A 16,016-nucleotide genomic window follows, 5' to 3' on the forward strand; every position below is an offset into this window, starting at 1 on the left:
AAAAGTCATTTAGACATTCCGTAAAGTTTATCCAGGGGGTTTCTTGTCCCAAGTAGGGGGCTAACATACCCCAATAAGGGCCATCTTACCCCAATATTTGTCATTGTATGCTATAACAACTAAATTATCAAATATTTCTATTCATTTCCAGTATTAACATGTTGGCTAATGCATCGTAACCCTGCACATGCTAACGTGATATCGAAATATGTTACAATTTAAAAGCAAATTCACACTGCAGAAAGTTACGTACCTGTAGATGAATTCTACATGGTTCTGCAATGATCTGCGGGACTGGTAGAAAATTGTATTCTTACGAACTGTCGTAACTCCTCGGCATCGTCTGCAAACCCTGGTGAAAATCAGAATCATACTAACAAATCCCAAAAAGTACTAGTCTGCATACATATTTTAGCAATTTGAAAAACATGTAACTTACCAATGATATCCATCTCGACGTGGCTGTTTTTCAAGTTTCATTTTTTCTTTGCATTTGCATCGCATTCTCCGGTGCAAAAGACCCTTCTTCTGCATCCACAACACAATCTTTCGTTTGTGCGAAAGGGTGTTAGGTTTTCGAATTAAACACAAAAGTTCCTGCACTAATCTGGACATTTTAATTCAACCAGAAACTCATGGGTGCAGGCTCACTCCAAATCCGTTCAAAAAGAATCGGCTTTCCGTTTCGGAATCACAAGACCACTCCAAAAGATGATGGCAATTAATTCCATTGGCATGCATGACAATGATGTGTTTTCATGCATACTTTCAATAATTGATACTTCGAGTAGTTACACTATTAACTTGCGTCTCGTTGTTTCTTAAGAATTGAGAAAATTAAACCTGAATCGGCTCCTTGAAAACATGAAAGAATCAGAGTCGATTCGAAATTGAAGACTCCAAAACCCGGGAAGAATGACGCAGGCACGTCACAATCTACGCACGCAGCGGCATTACCCGTCATACTCTACGAGACAAATCTGGACAATCATCGAACATCGTGACTGATTAAGTGAGTTTCTTTAAACACAATAGATAAGCACCATAATACAAGTAAATGTTAAATGTTAGTATTTGTAGAAATCGCTCACTAGGCCCATATAAAGTGGGGTAATCCAAATAATGTTTGTAAAATAGCTAAAAGGTTTTTATCCATATAGATTTAGGCATGGATATACATACGTTTTTGTTTTTGTTTTTTGTTTTTTTAACATTTAGAATTGATTTTACGACAGATATGAGCCGAAAGCGGGTGCGGAAAGATACTAACGTTAATTCCCCTGACAATATCACCGGTGATGATTCAACATCATCGAAAAACGGTGAGCAGATTACCTGTAATGAAGTATTCCATCCTTAAACTCTGACTGTACAAACAGTAGCACGTTGAATGCAGTTAAAGGTCAAATAATATTAAATAAATATATATATATATATGTATATATGTATGTGTATATATGTATATATATATATATATATATATATATATATATATATATATATGTATATATATATATATGTATATATATATATATATATATATATATATATATATATATATATATATATATATATATATATATATATATATATATATATATATATATATATATATATATATATATATATACAGTGTAATGCGATTTGTGAAAAACCAGAGGGGGATGCTTTTGAAAACGTATGAAATGTTTTTAATACGACGGAATATGTATTTAACGTGATCACAGTTTAACAAAAACGTTCCAATCGGACCGTGTATCGCGAATCATTTGGTTCAGATCTGGTTCGTGGGATTTTTTTATCCCCACCGGGGATAAAAAGAATTCAGCAGAGGCAGGGATGTATAAACCAGAGATGATGTATAAACCCAGGCAAATGTATTAAACTGAATCATTTCATTGATGTAATATCTGCATTCTGGAATTAATGTTTGGCCAATCTAATTAAAGGGCCAGAACTAACAGCTGTATGGTGTGTAACATTTTTGTCAATTTTCAGACACACCTGCTCCAACTTACACACATGAGCTTGCAACACTTAAAATACAGCTTCAAGCTGAAAAGAAAAAGGGGACCTGAGAGATGAAACCATTGCGATTCTGAAAACTGATAAACAGTTCCTCCAAGAAGAGTTGGTAAAGAAAGATAGCTTTATCAGGGAACTGATAAAGAAAAACGAAGAAAAGAAACCAGGTACTTATTCTTTTTAATATTGATTAATAAACATTTACCATGAACTGCCCTATCGTCTCTGCTTCATTGTATGACAATACTGTTTGTTTAAATAATACATGAACACAAAACATTGAGTCTCATTCACTAAGCATATGTACACACAGATTTATGTGTAAAATGTTTGTATGTACAATTTTAAGAATACGCCACGATTCACCAAAACTTTCACACCAAAACTTATTGTAATTTTACGATAAAATATAGGAACAACTGAAACCACATGTACGAAAAAACATTTACTCCGTACAGCCTTACAATCATCTTAAGAAGCTGCTTACTGCTACTTAACATAACATTAAAGTATTAAAGTATTCTTTATTTTTTAATACTTTTATAGTATTAATTGTAATATTCAATCCACATATAAAATTATATAATAAAATTGTCAAATAAAACAAATTAAGGCATTTTACATATCATCATATACATTATAAATTTCATCATATAGGCTACATTTTGTCATACAGAGAGCCGTTGTGGAAAACATGGAGATGGTTTGGGTGTGCTTTATGCAAATTACTAACCTTTTGCAAATAGCAGCTTATTTTTGAATTACTCCAAATTCAAAAAAGATAAGACGAATGTTAAGAACAAATTAATTTGTGTACACACATGTTGTGACATGTTGTGAGATTTTTCATGAGAAGTTCTCAATTATTAGTGAATGAGACCAAATGATTTGAGTTGAAATTACTTAAAATTTGAATAGTAGCTGGCTAAGCAGGAAAATATACATGCATGGATGCAAATATAATGTAACACGTAACTTATTTTACACAGGCCTAAAAGCATCAAAGAAATCTCCACGGATTGCCATTTCTAGTTCAGAGGAGGTCATTGATTCTGATGAGTCTTCAAGCCTTTCAGACTCCTCCCTTGAAGAGGTCAAGGTGAAGAAGAGAAAACACAAGCACAAAAAAATAGCACTACCTCTAGCTGATGCTATTGGACACAACCGTGTACGCAGTAAGTTACATTGTGGATAAATGACCATTAATTAACCAATAATTTGCAATTATAAGGTTCTATCTGACATTTTCGTCAAAATTCCATTATTCACATATACTTATTCTGTGACAACTTATTTACATTATATGATGGTTTTTGTGTGTGTGTTTATGTGCACATTTTGGGACTTATATATATATAAATAAAGGTTCTATGTACAAAGGTCTGCAAAAACACAATACCTCAAAACTGCTCAGAATGCAGATACAGTACCATATAATTAAGTAATAAATAAAATGCAGCGAAAGACCTGTTGAAGATTAAACTTATACCTAAAAAGATTAGGTTTTGTGATAAAGATTAACCAATATTGCAGAGAATTTGAGAATGATAGGAAATTACCTTTGACAAGTAACTGGTAGCGTAACAATATATAATAATATTTCTCTTTATTCAGTGAGGAACACCAGAGGCATCATTCGCAGATACCTTGACACTCTAGAAGCCTTCAAGAAGGTGAAATCCATGAAAGCTGCATTTGATGCTATTGGAGTGGACAGAAACACAATTGCAAGAACTGCAATTATTGCAGAGCTGCATCTGGCTGCACCTGATGTTTTGAAGACCATGGGCCAGTGGAACGACAAAACAGAGACACTGAGCAGATTTATTGGTAAATGTCATTCTGCACTGACCACTGAAATTAAAGAAAAAATTACTCAAATGAAAGCAGATGGAGATCTGTTGCCTATTGCTTGATTTATTTGTAAACTTAAACTGTCCTGTTGTGTAGAAATGGACAGGTTTTGAAACTTCCTTTAGGAGATGTGAACAGGGCTGCCTGGGTTATGTCATTAGAGTGGCCTGTTCATTTGTTTGGCTTCACTCATGTCTTTTGTAGCTAAGGATTTTTTCTGACTTTGCATATTCTCATAAGACAAATCAAAGAGTCAGAAAAATAGTTTACAGTTCTGTTTTTTAGCCTTTAGGTGAGCTGTTACTTTGTTTCTATTTGAGTGTTTCCTATTAGGTTAATGCGAACTTCAGTGTGACCTACGTAGAGCTAGCTCACTGGAAAGCCTTTACATTTTAAACAATACAGTATTGTTTTGTTGATTTTTGTGCACATTTTATGTTACATGTACTGCAATATAAATGTTCACAGCTAATAAAAAATTAAGTTCAAAGCAAATGTGTCATAACCCATTCATGATATCTTATGGATGTTTAAAAGAATACCTAACATTTCTCACTTTACTTAAAGCAGACAAGGACCACTTATAACTATTAATACCACGTTATAAAGGTTTTTAGATGTTTAAAAGAAGACTTTGTTTTCATCACTTTACTTTAAGCAGTTAAAGACCACTCATAATATGTTCATTGTGTGTTATAAGTCATCACACTCTTCGTTACACTAAATATTTATAGGCACAAATAGGTAAGTATTATGATGCATTGTAACTGTTTTTATGATTATTTATCAGATGATACGACACATTATAATGTTGTTTATAAGGCATTATGCATGCATAATAATGCATTAAGAATACCCTTATGATGTCTTATAAATGCAGGCTTCATCTGGTGTTATAATGCATTGTTCTCATAAAAGTTATAAGCACAAATAGGTAAGCATTATAATGTATTGTAACTGTTGTTATGATTATTTACAAGATGATATAACATATTATAATGTTGTTTATAAGACATTATACATGTATTATAATGCATTAAGAATGCCCTTATAATGCATTATAAATACAGGCTTCATAGAAAGTGTTACCCAGTTTTCTTTAAGGCCTGGGCCCACAAACTCACCCCAATACTATAACACTTTTATGGGCATGATCTTGGCCGGGTTAAGTGTGACTTCTCGTAGGCTTTCTTACTCGACCATGGTAACCCTGGAACAAATGTTTAAGCATTCAAAACCTACATCCAGACATCCAGGCGCTTCATCCAGTCGATATTGGCCGGTTTAAGTGCGACTTCTCAGACGCTTATCCACTCGACCATGGTAACCCTGGAACAAATTTTTGAGCATTCAAAACCTACGTGCAGACATCCAAGCACACAGACTAACCCCTTAACAGTAACACATTACTGGACATGATTTTATTCAGTAAAGGCCTGGGCCCACAGACTCACTCCATTACTATATCACTATTAGCGGCATGTTCTTGGCCGGGTTAAGTGTGACTTCTCGTAGGCTTTCCCACTCGACCATGGTAACCCTAGAAGAAGTTTTTAAGCATTCAAAACTTAAGTCCGGACAACCAGGCGATATTGGCCGGTTTAAGTAAGACTTCTCGGACGCTAATCCACTCGACCTTGGTAACCCTGGAACAAATATTTGAGCGTTCAAAACCTACGTCTAGACATCCAGGCTCACAGACTAACCCCAGAACAATAACACATTACTGGGCATGATTTCATTCAGTAAAGGCCCTGTATTACAGTTTTCTTTAAGGCATGGGCCCACAAACTCACCCCATTACTATGACACTTTCTTGGGTATGATCTTGGCCGGGTTAAGTGTGACTTCTCGTAGGCTTTCCCACTCGACCCTATTAACTCCCGGAAGAAATTTTTAAGCGTTCAAAACCTACGTCCAGACATGCAGGCTCACAGACTAACCCCATAACAGTAACACATTACTGGGCATGTTTTTATTCAATAAAGGCCTTGTATTACAGTTTTCTTTAAGGCCTGGGCCTACAAACTCACACCATTACTCTACAATTTTTATGGGCATGATCTTCATGCAGGGTTAAGCGTGACTTCTCGTAGGCTTTCCCACTCGACCATGGTAACCCTGGAAAGGCATGGGCCCACAAACTCACCCCATTACTATGACACTTTCTTGGGTATGATCTTGGCCGGGTTAAGTGTGACTTCTCGTAGGCTTTCCCACTCGACCCTATTAACCCTGGAAGAAATTTTTAAGCGTTCAAAACCTACGTCCAGACATGCAGGCTCACAGACTAACCCCAGAACAATAACACATTACTGGGCATGATTTCATTCAGTAAAGGCCCTGTATTACAGTTTTCTTTAAGGCATGGGCCCACAAACTCACCCCATTACTATGACACTTTCTTGGTATGATCTTGGCCGGGTTAAGTGTGACTTCTCGTAGGCTTTCCCACTCGACCCTATTAACCCTGGAAGAAATTTTTAAGCGTTCAAAACCTACGTCCAGACATGCAGGCTCACAGACTAACCCCATAACAGTAACACATTACTGGGCATGTTTTTATTCAATAAAGGCCTTGTATTACAGTTTTCTTTAAGGCCTGGGCCTACAAACTCACACCATTACTCTACAATTTTTATGGGCATGATCTTCGCAGGGTTAAGCGTGACTTCTCGTCGGCTTTCCCACTCGACCATGGTAACCCTGGAAAAAAATATTGAAGCATTCAAAACCTAAATCCAGACATCCAGACTAACCCCATAACAGTAACACATTACTGGGTATGATTTTATTCAGTAAAGGCCCTGTAGTACAGTTTTCTTTAAGGCATGGGCCTACAAACTCACCCCATTACTATAAAACTTTAAAGGGCATGATCTTGACAGGGTTAAGAGTGACTTCTCATAGGCTTTCCCACTCGACCATGGTAACCCTGGAAGAAATTTTTGCTGCGTTCAAAACCTATATCCAGACATGCAGGCTCACAGACTAACTCCATAACAGTAACACATTACTGGGCATGATTTTATTCAGTAAAGGCCCTGTATTACAGTTTTCTTTAAGGCGTGGGCCCACAAACTCACTCCATTACTAGAACAGTATTAGGGGCATGATCTTGGCCGGTGTTGAGTGTGACTTCTCGTAGGCTTTCCCACTCGACCATATTAACCCTGGAAGAAAATTTTAAGTGTTCAAAACCTAAATCCAGACGTCCAGGCTCACAGGCTAACCCCATAACAGGGACACATTACTGGACATGATTTTATTCAGTAAAGGCCTGGGCCCACAGATTCAACCCATTATTACAACACTTTTACACGCATGATCTTGGCCGGTTTAAGTGTGACTTCTCGGACGCTAATCCACTCGACCATGGTAACCCTGGAACAATTGTTTGAGCATTCAAAACCAACATCCAGACATCCAGGCCCTTCATCCTGTCGATATTGGCCGGTTTAAGTGCGACTTCTCGTAGGCTTTCCCACTCGACCATGGCAACCCTGGAACAAATATTTGAGCGTTCAAAACCTACGTCCAGACATCCAGGATCACAGACTAATCCCAAAGCAGTAAAACATTACTGGGCATGATTTTATTCAGTAAAGGCCTTGGCCCACAGACTCACCCCATTACTATGACACTATTATGGGCATGATCTTGGCCGGGTTAAGTGTGACTTCTCGTAGGCTTTCCCACTCGACCATGGTAACCCTGGAACAAATGTTTTAGCTTTCAAAACCTACGTCCAGACATCCAGGCTCAGAGATTAACCCCATAACAGCTACACATTACTGCGTATGACTTTATTCAGTAAAGGCCTGGGCCAACAGACTCACCGCGTTACTATAAAACTTTTATAGTAATGATCTTGGCCGGGTTAAGTGTGACTTCTCGTAGGCTTTCCCACTCGACCATGGTAACCCTGGAAGAAATATTGAAGCATTCAAAACCTAAATCCAGACATCCAGGCTCACAGACTAACCCCATAACAGTAACAAATTACTGAGCATGATTTCATTCAGTAAAGGCCTGGGCCCACAGACTCACCCCATTACTATAACGGGCGTGATCTTGGCCGGGTTAAGTGTGACTTCGTAGGCTTTCCCACTTAACAATGGTAACCCTGGAAGAATTATTCAAGCATTCAAAACCTTTGTCCAGACATCCAGGCTCACAGACTAACCCCATAACAGTAACACATTACTTGGTCATGATTTTATTCAGTAAAGGCCCTGTATTACAGTTTTCTTTAAGGCCTGGGCCCACAAACTCACCCCATTACTATAACACTTTTATGGGCATGATCTTGGCGGGTTAAGTCTGACTTCTCGTAGGCATTCCCATTTTACCATGGTAACCCTGGAAGAAATTTTTAAGCTTTCAAAATTTATTTCCAGACATCCAGACTCAAAGACTAACTCCATAACAGCAACACATTACTGGGCATGACTTTATTCAGTTAAGACCTGGGCCCACAGACTCACTCCATTACTATAACACGATTATTGGAATTATCTTGGCCGGGTTAAGTCTGACTTCTCGTAGGCTTTCCCACTCGACCATAGTAACCCAGGAAGAACAGACATTCAGGCACTTCATCCAGACGATATTGGCCAGTTTAAATGCGACTTCTTGGGCGCTTTTCCACTCACCATGGTAAACCTGGAACAAATATTTGAGCGTTCAAAACTTACGTCCAGACATCCAGGCTCACAGACTAACCCCATAACAGCTAGCTACACATTACTGCGTATGACTTTATTCAGTAAAGGCCTGGGCCCAGAAACTCATCCCATTACTACAACACTTTTATGGGCATGATCTTGGCCGTGTTAAGTGTGACTTCTCATAGGCTTTCCCTCTCGACCATGGTAACCTAGGAAGAAACTTTTAAGCATTCAAAACCTACGTCCAGACATCCAGCCTCACAGACTAATCCTATAACATTAACAAATTACTGGGCATGATTTAATTCACTAAAGGCCCTGTATTACAGCTTTCTTTAAGGCCTAGACCCACAGACTAACCCCATTACTACAACACTGTTATGTACATGATCTTGGCCGGGTTAAGTGTGACTTCTCGTAGGCTTTCCCACTCGACCATGGTAACCCTGGAACAAATATTTGAGCGTTCAAAACCTAAGTCCAGACACCTAGGCGCTTTATCATCCAGGCGATATTGGCCGCTTTAAGTGCGACTTCTCGGACGCTAATCCACTCCCACTCGACCATGGTAACCCTGGAACAAATATTTGAGCGTTCAAAACCTACGTCCAGACATCCAGCCTCACAGACTAACCCTATAAAAGTAACACAATACTGGGCATGACTTTATTCAGTAAAGGCCTGTGCCCACAAACTCACCCCATTACTATAACAATTTTATGGGCATGATCTTTGCCGGGTTAAGTGTGACTTCTCATAGGCTTTCCCACTCGACCATAGTAACCCTGGAAGAAATTTTTAAGCGTTCAAAACCTACATCCAGACATCCAGGCTCACAGATTAACCCCATTACAGTAACACATTACTGGGCATGTTTTTTTTTCAGTAAAAGCCTGGGGCCACAAATTCAACCCATTACTATAACACTTTTAAGGGCATGATCTTGGCCTTCTTAACTATGACTTCTTGTAGGCTTTCCCACTCGACCATGGTAGCCATGGAAGAAATTTTTAAGCGTTCAAAACCTAAGTCCAGACATTCAGGCGATATTGGCCAGTTTAAAGTGCGACTTCTCGGGCGCTTTTCCACTCGACCATGGCAACCCTGGAACAAATATTTGAGCGTTCAAAACCTACGTCCAAACATCCAGCCTCACAGACTAACCCTAAAACAGTAACACATTACTGGGCATGATTTTATTCAGTAAAGGCCCTGTATTACAGTTTTCTTTAAGGCCTGGGCCCACAAACTCACCCCATTACTATAAATCTTTATTGGGCATGAACTTGGCAGGGTTAAACGTAACTTTTCGTAGGCTTTCCCACTCGACCATGGTAACCCTGGAAGAAATTTTTAAGCGTTAAAAAATTATTTCCAGACATCCAGACTCAAAGACTAACCCCATAACAGCAACACATTACTGGGCATGACTTCATTCAGTAAAGGCCTAGGCCCACAGACTCACTCCATTACTACAACACTGTTAGGGGAATGATCTTGGCCGGTTTAAGTGTGACTTCTCGTAGGCTTTCCCACTCGACCATGGTAAGCCTGGAAGAAATTTTTAAGAATTCAAAACCTACGTCCAGACATCCAGCCTCACAGACTAACCCTATAACAGTAACACATTACTGGGCATGAATTTATTCAGTAAAGGCCTGGGCCCACAAACTCAACCCATTACTATAACACTTTTATGGGCATGATCTTGGCTGGGTTTACTGTGACTTCTCGTAGGCTTTCCCACTCGACCATGGTAACCCTGGATGAAATTTTTAACATTTCAAAAACTAAGTCCAGACATCCAGCCTCACAGACTAACCCTATAACAGCAACACATTTCTGGGCATGACTTTATTCAGTAAAGGCCTGGGCCTACAAACTCACTCCATTACTATAACACTTTTATAAGCATGATCTTGGCCGGGTTAAGAGTGACTTCTCGTAGGCTTTTTCACTTGACCCTATTAACCCTGGAAGAAATTTTTAAGCGTTCAAAACCTAAGTCCAGACATCCAGGCTCACAGACTAACCCCATAACAGTAACACAATACTAGGCATGATTTTATTCACTAAAGGCTCTGTGTTACAGCTTTCTTTAAGGCCTCGACCCACAGACTCACCCCATTACTGCAACACTTTCATGGGCATGATCTTGGCCGGGTTAAGTGTGACTTCTCATAGGTTTTCCCACTCGACCATGGTAACCCTGGAAGAAATTTTTAAGGTTTCAAAACCTAAATCCAGACATCCAGTCTCACAGACTAACCCCATAACAGTAACACATTACTGGACATGCTTTTATTCAGTAAAGGCCCTGTATTACAGTTTTCTTTAAAGCCTGGGCCCCACAAACTCACCCCATTACTATAAAATTTTTATGGGCATGATCTTGGCAGGGTTAAGCGTGACTTCTCGTAGGCTTTCCCACTCGACCATGGTAACCCTGGAAGAAATTTTTAAGCATTCAAAACCTAAGTCCAGACATCCAGGCGATATTGGCGGTTTAAGTGCAACTTCTCGGACGCTAATCCACTCATGACCATGGTAACCCTGGAAAAAAATATTGAAGCATTCAAAACCTAAATCCAGACATCCAGGCTCACAGACTAACCCCATAACAGTAACACATTACTGGGCATGATTTTATTCAGTAAAGGCCTGGGCCCACAAACTCACCAGATTACTATAACAATTTCATGGGCATGATCTTGGCCTCGGTTAAGTGTGATTTCTCGTAGGTTTTCCCACTCAACCACGGTAACCCTTGAAGAAATTTTTAAGCATTCAAAACCTACGTCCAGACATCCAGGCACACAGACTATCCCCATAACAGCAACACATTACTGGCCATGATTTTATTCAGTGAAGGCCTGAGCCAGAAACTCAACCCATTACTACAACACTATTATGGGCATGATCTTGGCCGGGTTAAGTGTGACTTCTAGAGGGCTTTCTTACTCGACCATGGTAACCCTGGAAGAAACTTTTAAACATTCAAAACCTAAGTCCAGCTATCCAGCCTCACAGACTAACCCTATAACAGTAACACATTACTGGGCATGACTTTATTCAGTAAAGGCCTGGGCCCACAAACTCACCACATTACTATAACAATTTTATGGGCATGATCTTGGCCTTAAGTGTGACTTCTTGTAGGCTTTCCCACTCGACCATATTTACCCTGGAAGAAATTTTTAAGCGTTCAAAACCTAAATCCAGACATCCAGGCTCACAGACTAACCCCATAACAGGAAGACAAAACTGGGCATGATTTTATTTAGTAAAGGCTTGGGACCACAGATTCAACCCATTACTATAACACTTTTATGAGCATGATCTTGTCCGGTTTAAGTGTGACTTCTTGTAGTCTTTCCCACTCTACAATGGTAACCCTGGAAGAAATAGTCAAGCATTCAAAACCTGCATCCAGACATCCAGGCTCACAGACTAACCCCATAACAGTAACGCATTACTGAGCATGATTTTATTCAGTAAAGGCCTGGGCTCACAGATTCAACCCATTACTATAACACTTTTATGCGCCTGATCTTCGCCGGTTTAAGTGTGACTTCTCGTAGTCTTTCCCACTGAACAATGGTAACCCTGGAAGAAACTTTTAAGCATTCAAAACCTACGTCCAGACATCCAGGCACACAGACTAACCCCATAACAGTAACACATTACTGGGCATGATTTTATTCAGTAAAGGCCTGGGCCAACAGACTCACCTCATTACCATAAAACTTTTATAGGAATAATCTTTGCCGGGTGAAGTGTGACTTCTCGACACTTTCCCACTTTGACCATGGTAACCCTCAAAGAAAGTTTTAAGTTTTAAAAACTAAGTCCAGATATCCAGGCTCAAGACTAACCCCATAACAGCAAGACATTTCTGGGCTTGATTTTATTCACTAAAGGCCCAGGATTACAGTTTTTTTAAGGCCTGGGCCCCAGACTCACCCCATTACTATAACACTTTTATGGGCATAATCTTGGCTGGGTTAAGTGCGAGTCTTCTCGACACTTTCCCATTCGACCATGGTAACCCTGGAGGACATTTTTAAGCGTTTAAAACCTAAATCCAGACATCCAGCCATCCAGCCGAGTTAGATGCGACTTCTTGACGACTTTTTCACTCGATCCCCACCACCCTGGACAAAATTTTTAAGCATTCAAAACCTAACCCCAGACATCCAGGCGATATTGACCGGTAAAGTGCGAATTCTCAGACGCTTTTCCACTCGACCATGGTAACCCTGAAAGAAATTTTTAAGCGCTTAAAACCTACGTCCAGACATCCAGGAGTTATTGGCCGGGTAAAGTGCGAATTCTTGGACGCTTTTCCAATCTACCATGGTAACTCTGGCGGAAATTTTTAAGCGTTCAAAACCTAAGTACAGACATCCAGGCACTTCATCCAGCCGATCTTGGCCGGGTTTAGTTCGACTTTTGGACGCTTTTCCACTCTGACCATGGAAGCTATGGAGGAAATTTTTAAGCGCTCAAAATCTAAGTCCAGACATCCAGGCGCTTAATCCAGCCGATCTTGGCTGTGATAGGTGCTCATTCTTGGACGTTTTCCCACTCTAACACCGCCACCCTGAGAAAATTTTTAAACGTTTCAAACCTAAGTCCAGACTTCCGTCGTTAACTTCAGGCCAGGTGTGTGTGCCCGATGAAACCACCTATATCCCAGCAAGCTAACAGTTGTTTGTTGACTCACTAGTATGTTTATCAGTATCAGTGTGTGTGAGGCCCGAGAGCTACAGATCTCCATCCTGTAGATGGAGGAGAACACAACCTTCTCATGTTGAACCCAACTAAAACCGCTTTCCTGTTCTGTTCTCATTGTACAGTATGTGCCGTGTTTCAGTGTCTGAGTCTCTTAACTTGTGATGTGTCTGCTTCTCTTTGTAGGACACGTGGTGTTCATGTCTTCAAAAGCTTCTTGGTTAGCCACATGCCCTCGTGATTTCGCTGATGAAGGGATTTCCAGACAATGGTCACCTGTCCAGAGAAGAGAAGCGCTTCATCTCCTGTCCAGAACCGTGCACACATGATCACTGAAGAAGAAGTGGAAAGTCAACCAATCAAAATGAGCTTCACTGTAAATAAATGAACCTAATGGAGTACTACTAAAGCTGATTTAGATGAATCATTGATAGTTCATGTTGTTTTAGCATCTCAGAAATATCCACCTTGATTTTTTCTCATTTATTTTTAAACATAGGAATAACTTTCATACGTTAGCTTCATATTTTACATGTTAGCTCAGTTTGAATAAAATCATGCTTGATTTAAATCATCCGTCATCCTTGGCCCCATGTTTTCACTCTATAATATGAAGGTCAAATGATTACGAATGATTTAAGAACAAATGAATATAAAAAAACTGAAAGACAACACAAGTATATGTTTGATGTCTTGAAGAAGCACGCACACACACACACACACACACACACACATATATACACTCTCAGACACACACACAGGTTGCTACAACGTATATTTTTATTTTATGTATGTTTGTATAAATGGTAAATAAACTGTTTAATAAGAATAATATTAGTAGAATTTTTTTCCAGGTTTAAAAACACATGGTTGACTCTTTTATACAGGGTCACATGATTGATTCAGTACATCCTCAAAACGACATTCAATCAAAAATGGGTGACCCTGATGAACTTAATCCTGATTAATTATACAGTTGTGGCCAAAAGTTTTGAGAATGACACAAATATTAGTTTTCACAAAGTTTGCTGCTAATCTGCTTTTAGATCTTTGTTTCAGTTGTTTCTGTGATGTACTGAAGTGTAATTACAAGCACTTCATACGCTTTCAAAGGCTTTTTATCGACAATTACATAGCAAATAATGACTCTTTGCATAAATGCCGTGTTGGCCCTTCTTTTTCAGGACCTCTGCAATTCGACTGAGCATGCTCTCAATCAACTTCTGGGCCAAATCCTGACTGATAGCAACCCATTCTTTCATAATCACTTCTTGGAGTTTGTCATAAGTAGTGGGTTTTGTTTGTCCACCCGCCTCTTGAGGATTGACCACAAGTTCTCAATGGGATTAAGATCTGGGAGTTTCAGGCTATGAACCCAAAATTTCAACGTTTTGGTCCCCGAGCCACTTAGTTATCACTTTTGCCTTATTGGCACGGTGCTCCATCGTGCTGAAAATGCATTGTTCTTCACCAAACTGTTGTTGGATTGTTGGAAGAAGTTGCTGTTGGAGGGTGTTTTGGTACCGTTCTTTATTCATGGCTGTATTTTTGGGAAAAATTGTGAGTGAGCCCACTCCCTTGGATGAGAAGCAACCTCTCACATGAATGGTCTCAGGATGCTTTACTGTTGGCATGACACAGGACTGATGGTAGCGCTCACCTTTTCTTCTCCGGACAAGCCTTTTCCAGATGCCCCAAACAATCGGAAAGGGGCTTCATCGGAGAATATGACTTTGCCCCAGTCCTCAGCAGTCCATTCACCATACTTTTTGCAAAAGATCAGTCTGTCCCTGATGTTTTTTGGAGAGAAGTGACTTCTTTGCTGTCCTTCTTGACACCAGGCCATCTTCCAAAAGTCTTGGCCTCACTGTGCGTGTAGATGCGCTCACACCTGCCTGCTGCCATTCCTGAGAAAGCTCTGCACTGGTGGCACTCCGATCCTGCAGCTGAATCCTCTTTAGACGAGGACGATCCTGGCGCTTGCTGGACTTTCTTGGACGCCCTGAAGCCTTCTTAATAAGAATTGAACCTCTTTCCTTGAAGTTCTTGATGAGTCTATAAATTGTTGATTTAGGTGCAATCTTAGTAGCCACAATATCCTTGCCTGTGAAGCCATTTTTATGCAACGCAATGATGGCTGCACGCGTTACCATGGTTAACAATGGAAGAACGATGATTTCAAGCATCACCCTCCTTTTAACATGTCAAGTCTGTCATTCTAACCCAATCAGCCTGACATAATGATCTCCAGCCTTGTGCTCGCCAACATTCTCACCTGAGTTAACAAGACGCTTACTGAAATGATCTCAGCAGGTCGTTTAATGACAGCAATGAAATGCAGTGGAAAGTTTTTTTCAGGTTTAAGTTCATTTTCATGGCAAAGAAGGACTATGCAATCCATCTGATCACTCTTCATAACATTCTGGAGTATATGCAAATTGCTATTACAAAAACTTAAGCAGCAACTTTTCCAATTTCCAATATTTATGTCATTCTCAAAACCTTTGGCCACAACTGTACATATACTGTTGATACACATTTCTTTCATAAACTCCAATTTTCTATTAATACACAATTCCAAACCTTTCCAAAACAATCTTGAGTAAATGAGAAAAGAAAGATGCTAAATAGTTTTCTTTTGTTTACCAAAGTTGACAGCTATACGAAATGTTAAGTTTAAATATTTCCAAATGTAATAAATTTATAAAGTAGTTTGTAAGACACTTCCTTCAT

At 39.5% G+C, this 16,016-nt stretch overlaps 1 protein-coding gene across 1 annotated transcript; it reads left to right on the top strand.

The window, feature by feature from the left end:
• The first annotated feature begins 1,237 nt into the window (after positions 1 to 1,237).
• Positions 1,238 to 4,060, top strand: LOC122340412. Its single transcript, XM_043234030.1, has 4 exons — positions 1,238 to 1,322; positions 2,064 to 2,192; positions 3,015 to 3,200; positions 3,640 to 4,060. The coding sequence occupies exons 1-4, from the start codon at positions 1,238 to 1,240 to the stop codon at positions 3,939 to 3,941; spliced, it is 702 nt and encodes a 233-aa protein (XP_043089965.1). The 3' UTR covers positions 3,942 to 4,060.
• Positions 4,061 to 16,016: the final 11,956 nt, after the last annotated feature.

Source organism: Puntigrus tetrazona, unplaced genomic scaffold (genome assembly GCF_018831695.1).
Source record: "Puntigrus tetrazona isolate hp1 unplaced genomic scaffold, ASM1883169v1 S000001050, whole genome shotgun sequence".
NCBI classification, from domain to species: domain Eukaryota; kingdom Metazoa; phylum Chordata; class Actinopteri; order Cypriniformes; family Cyprinidae; genus Puntigrus; species Puntigrus tetrazona.

Coding starts and splice junctions, on each gene's coding strand:
- LOC122340412 (XM_043234030.1), top strand. CDS start 1,238: ATGAGCCGAAAGCGGGTGCGGAAAGATACTAACGTTAATTCCCCTGAC. Junction 2,193..3,014: donor AAACGAAGAAAAGAAACCAG/GTACTTATTCTT, acceptor TATTTTACACAG/GCCTAAAAGCATCAAAGAAA. Junction 3,201..3,639: donor TGGACACAACCGTGTACGCA/GTAAGTTACATT, acceptor CTCTTTATTCAG/TGAGGAACACCAGAGGCATC.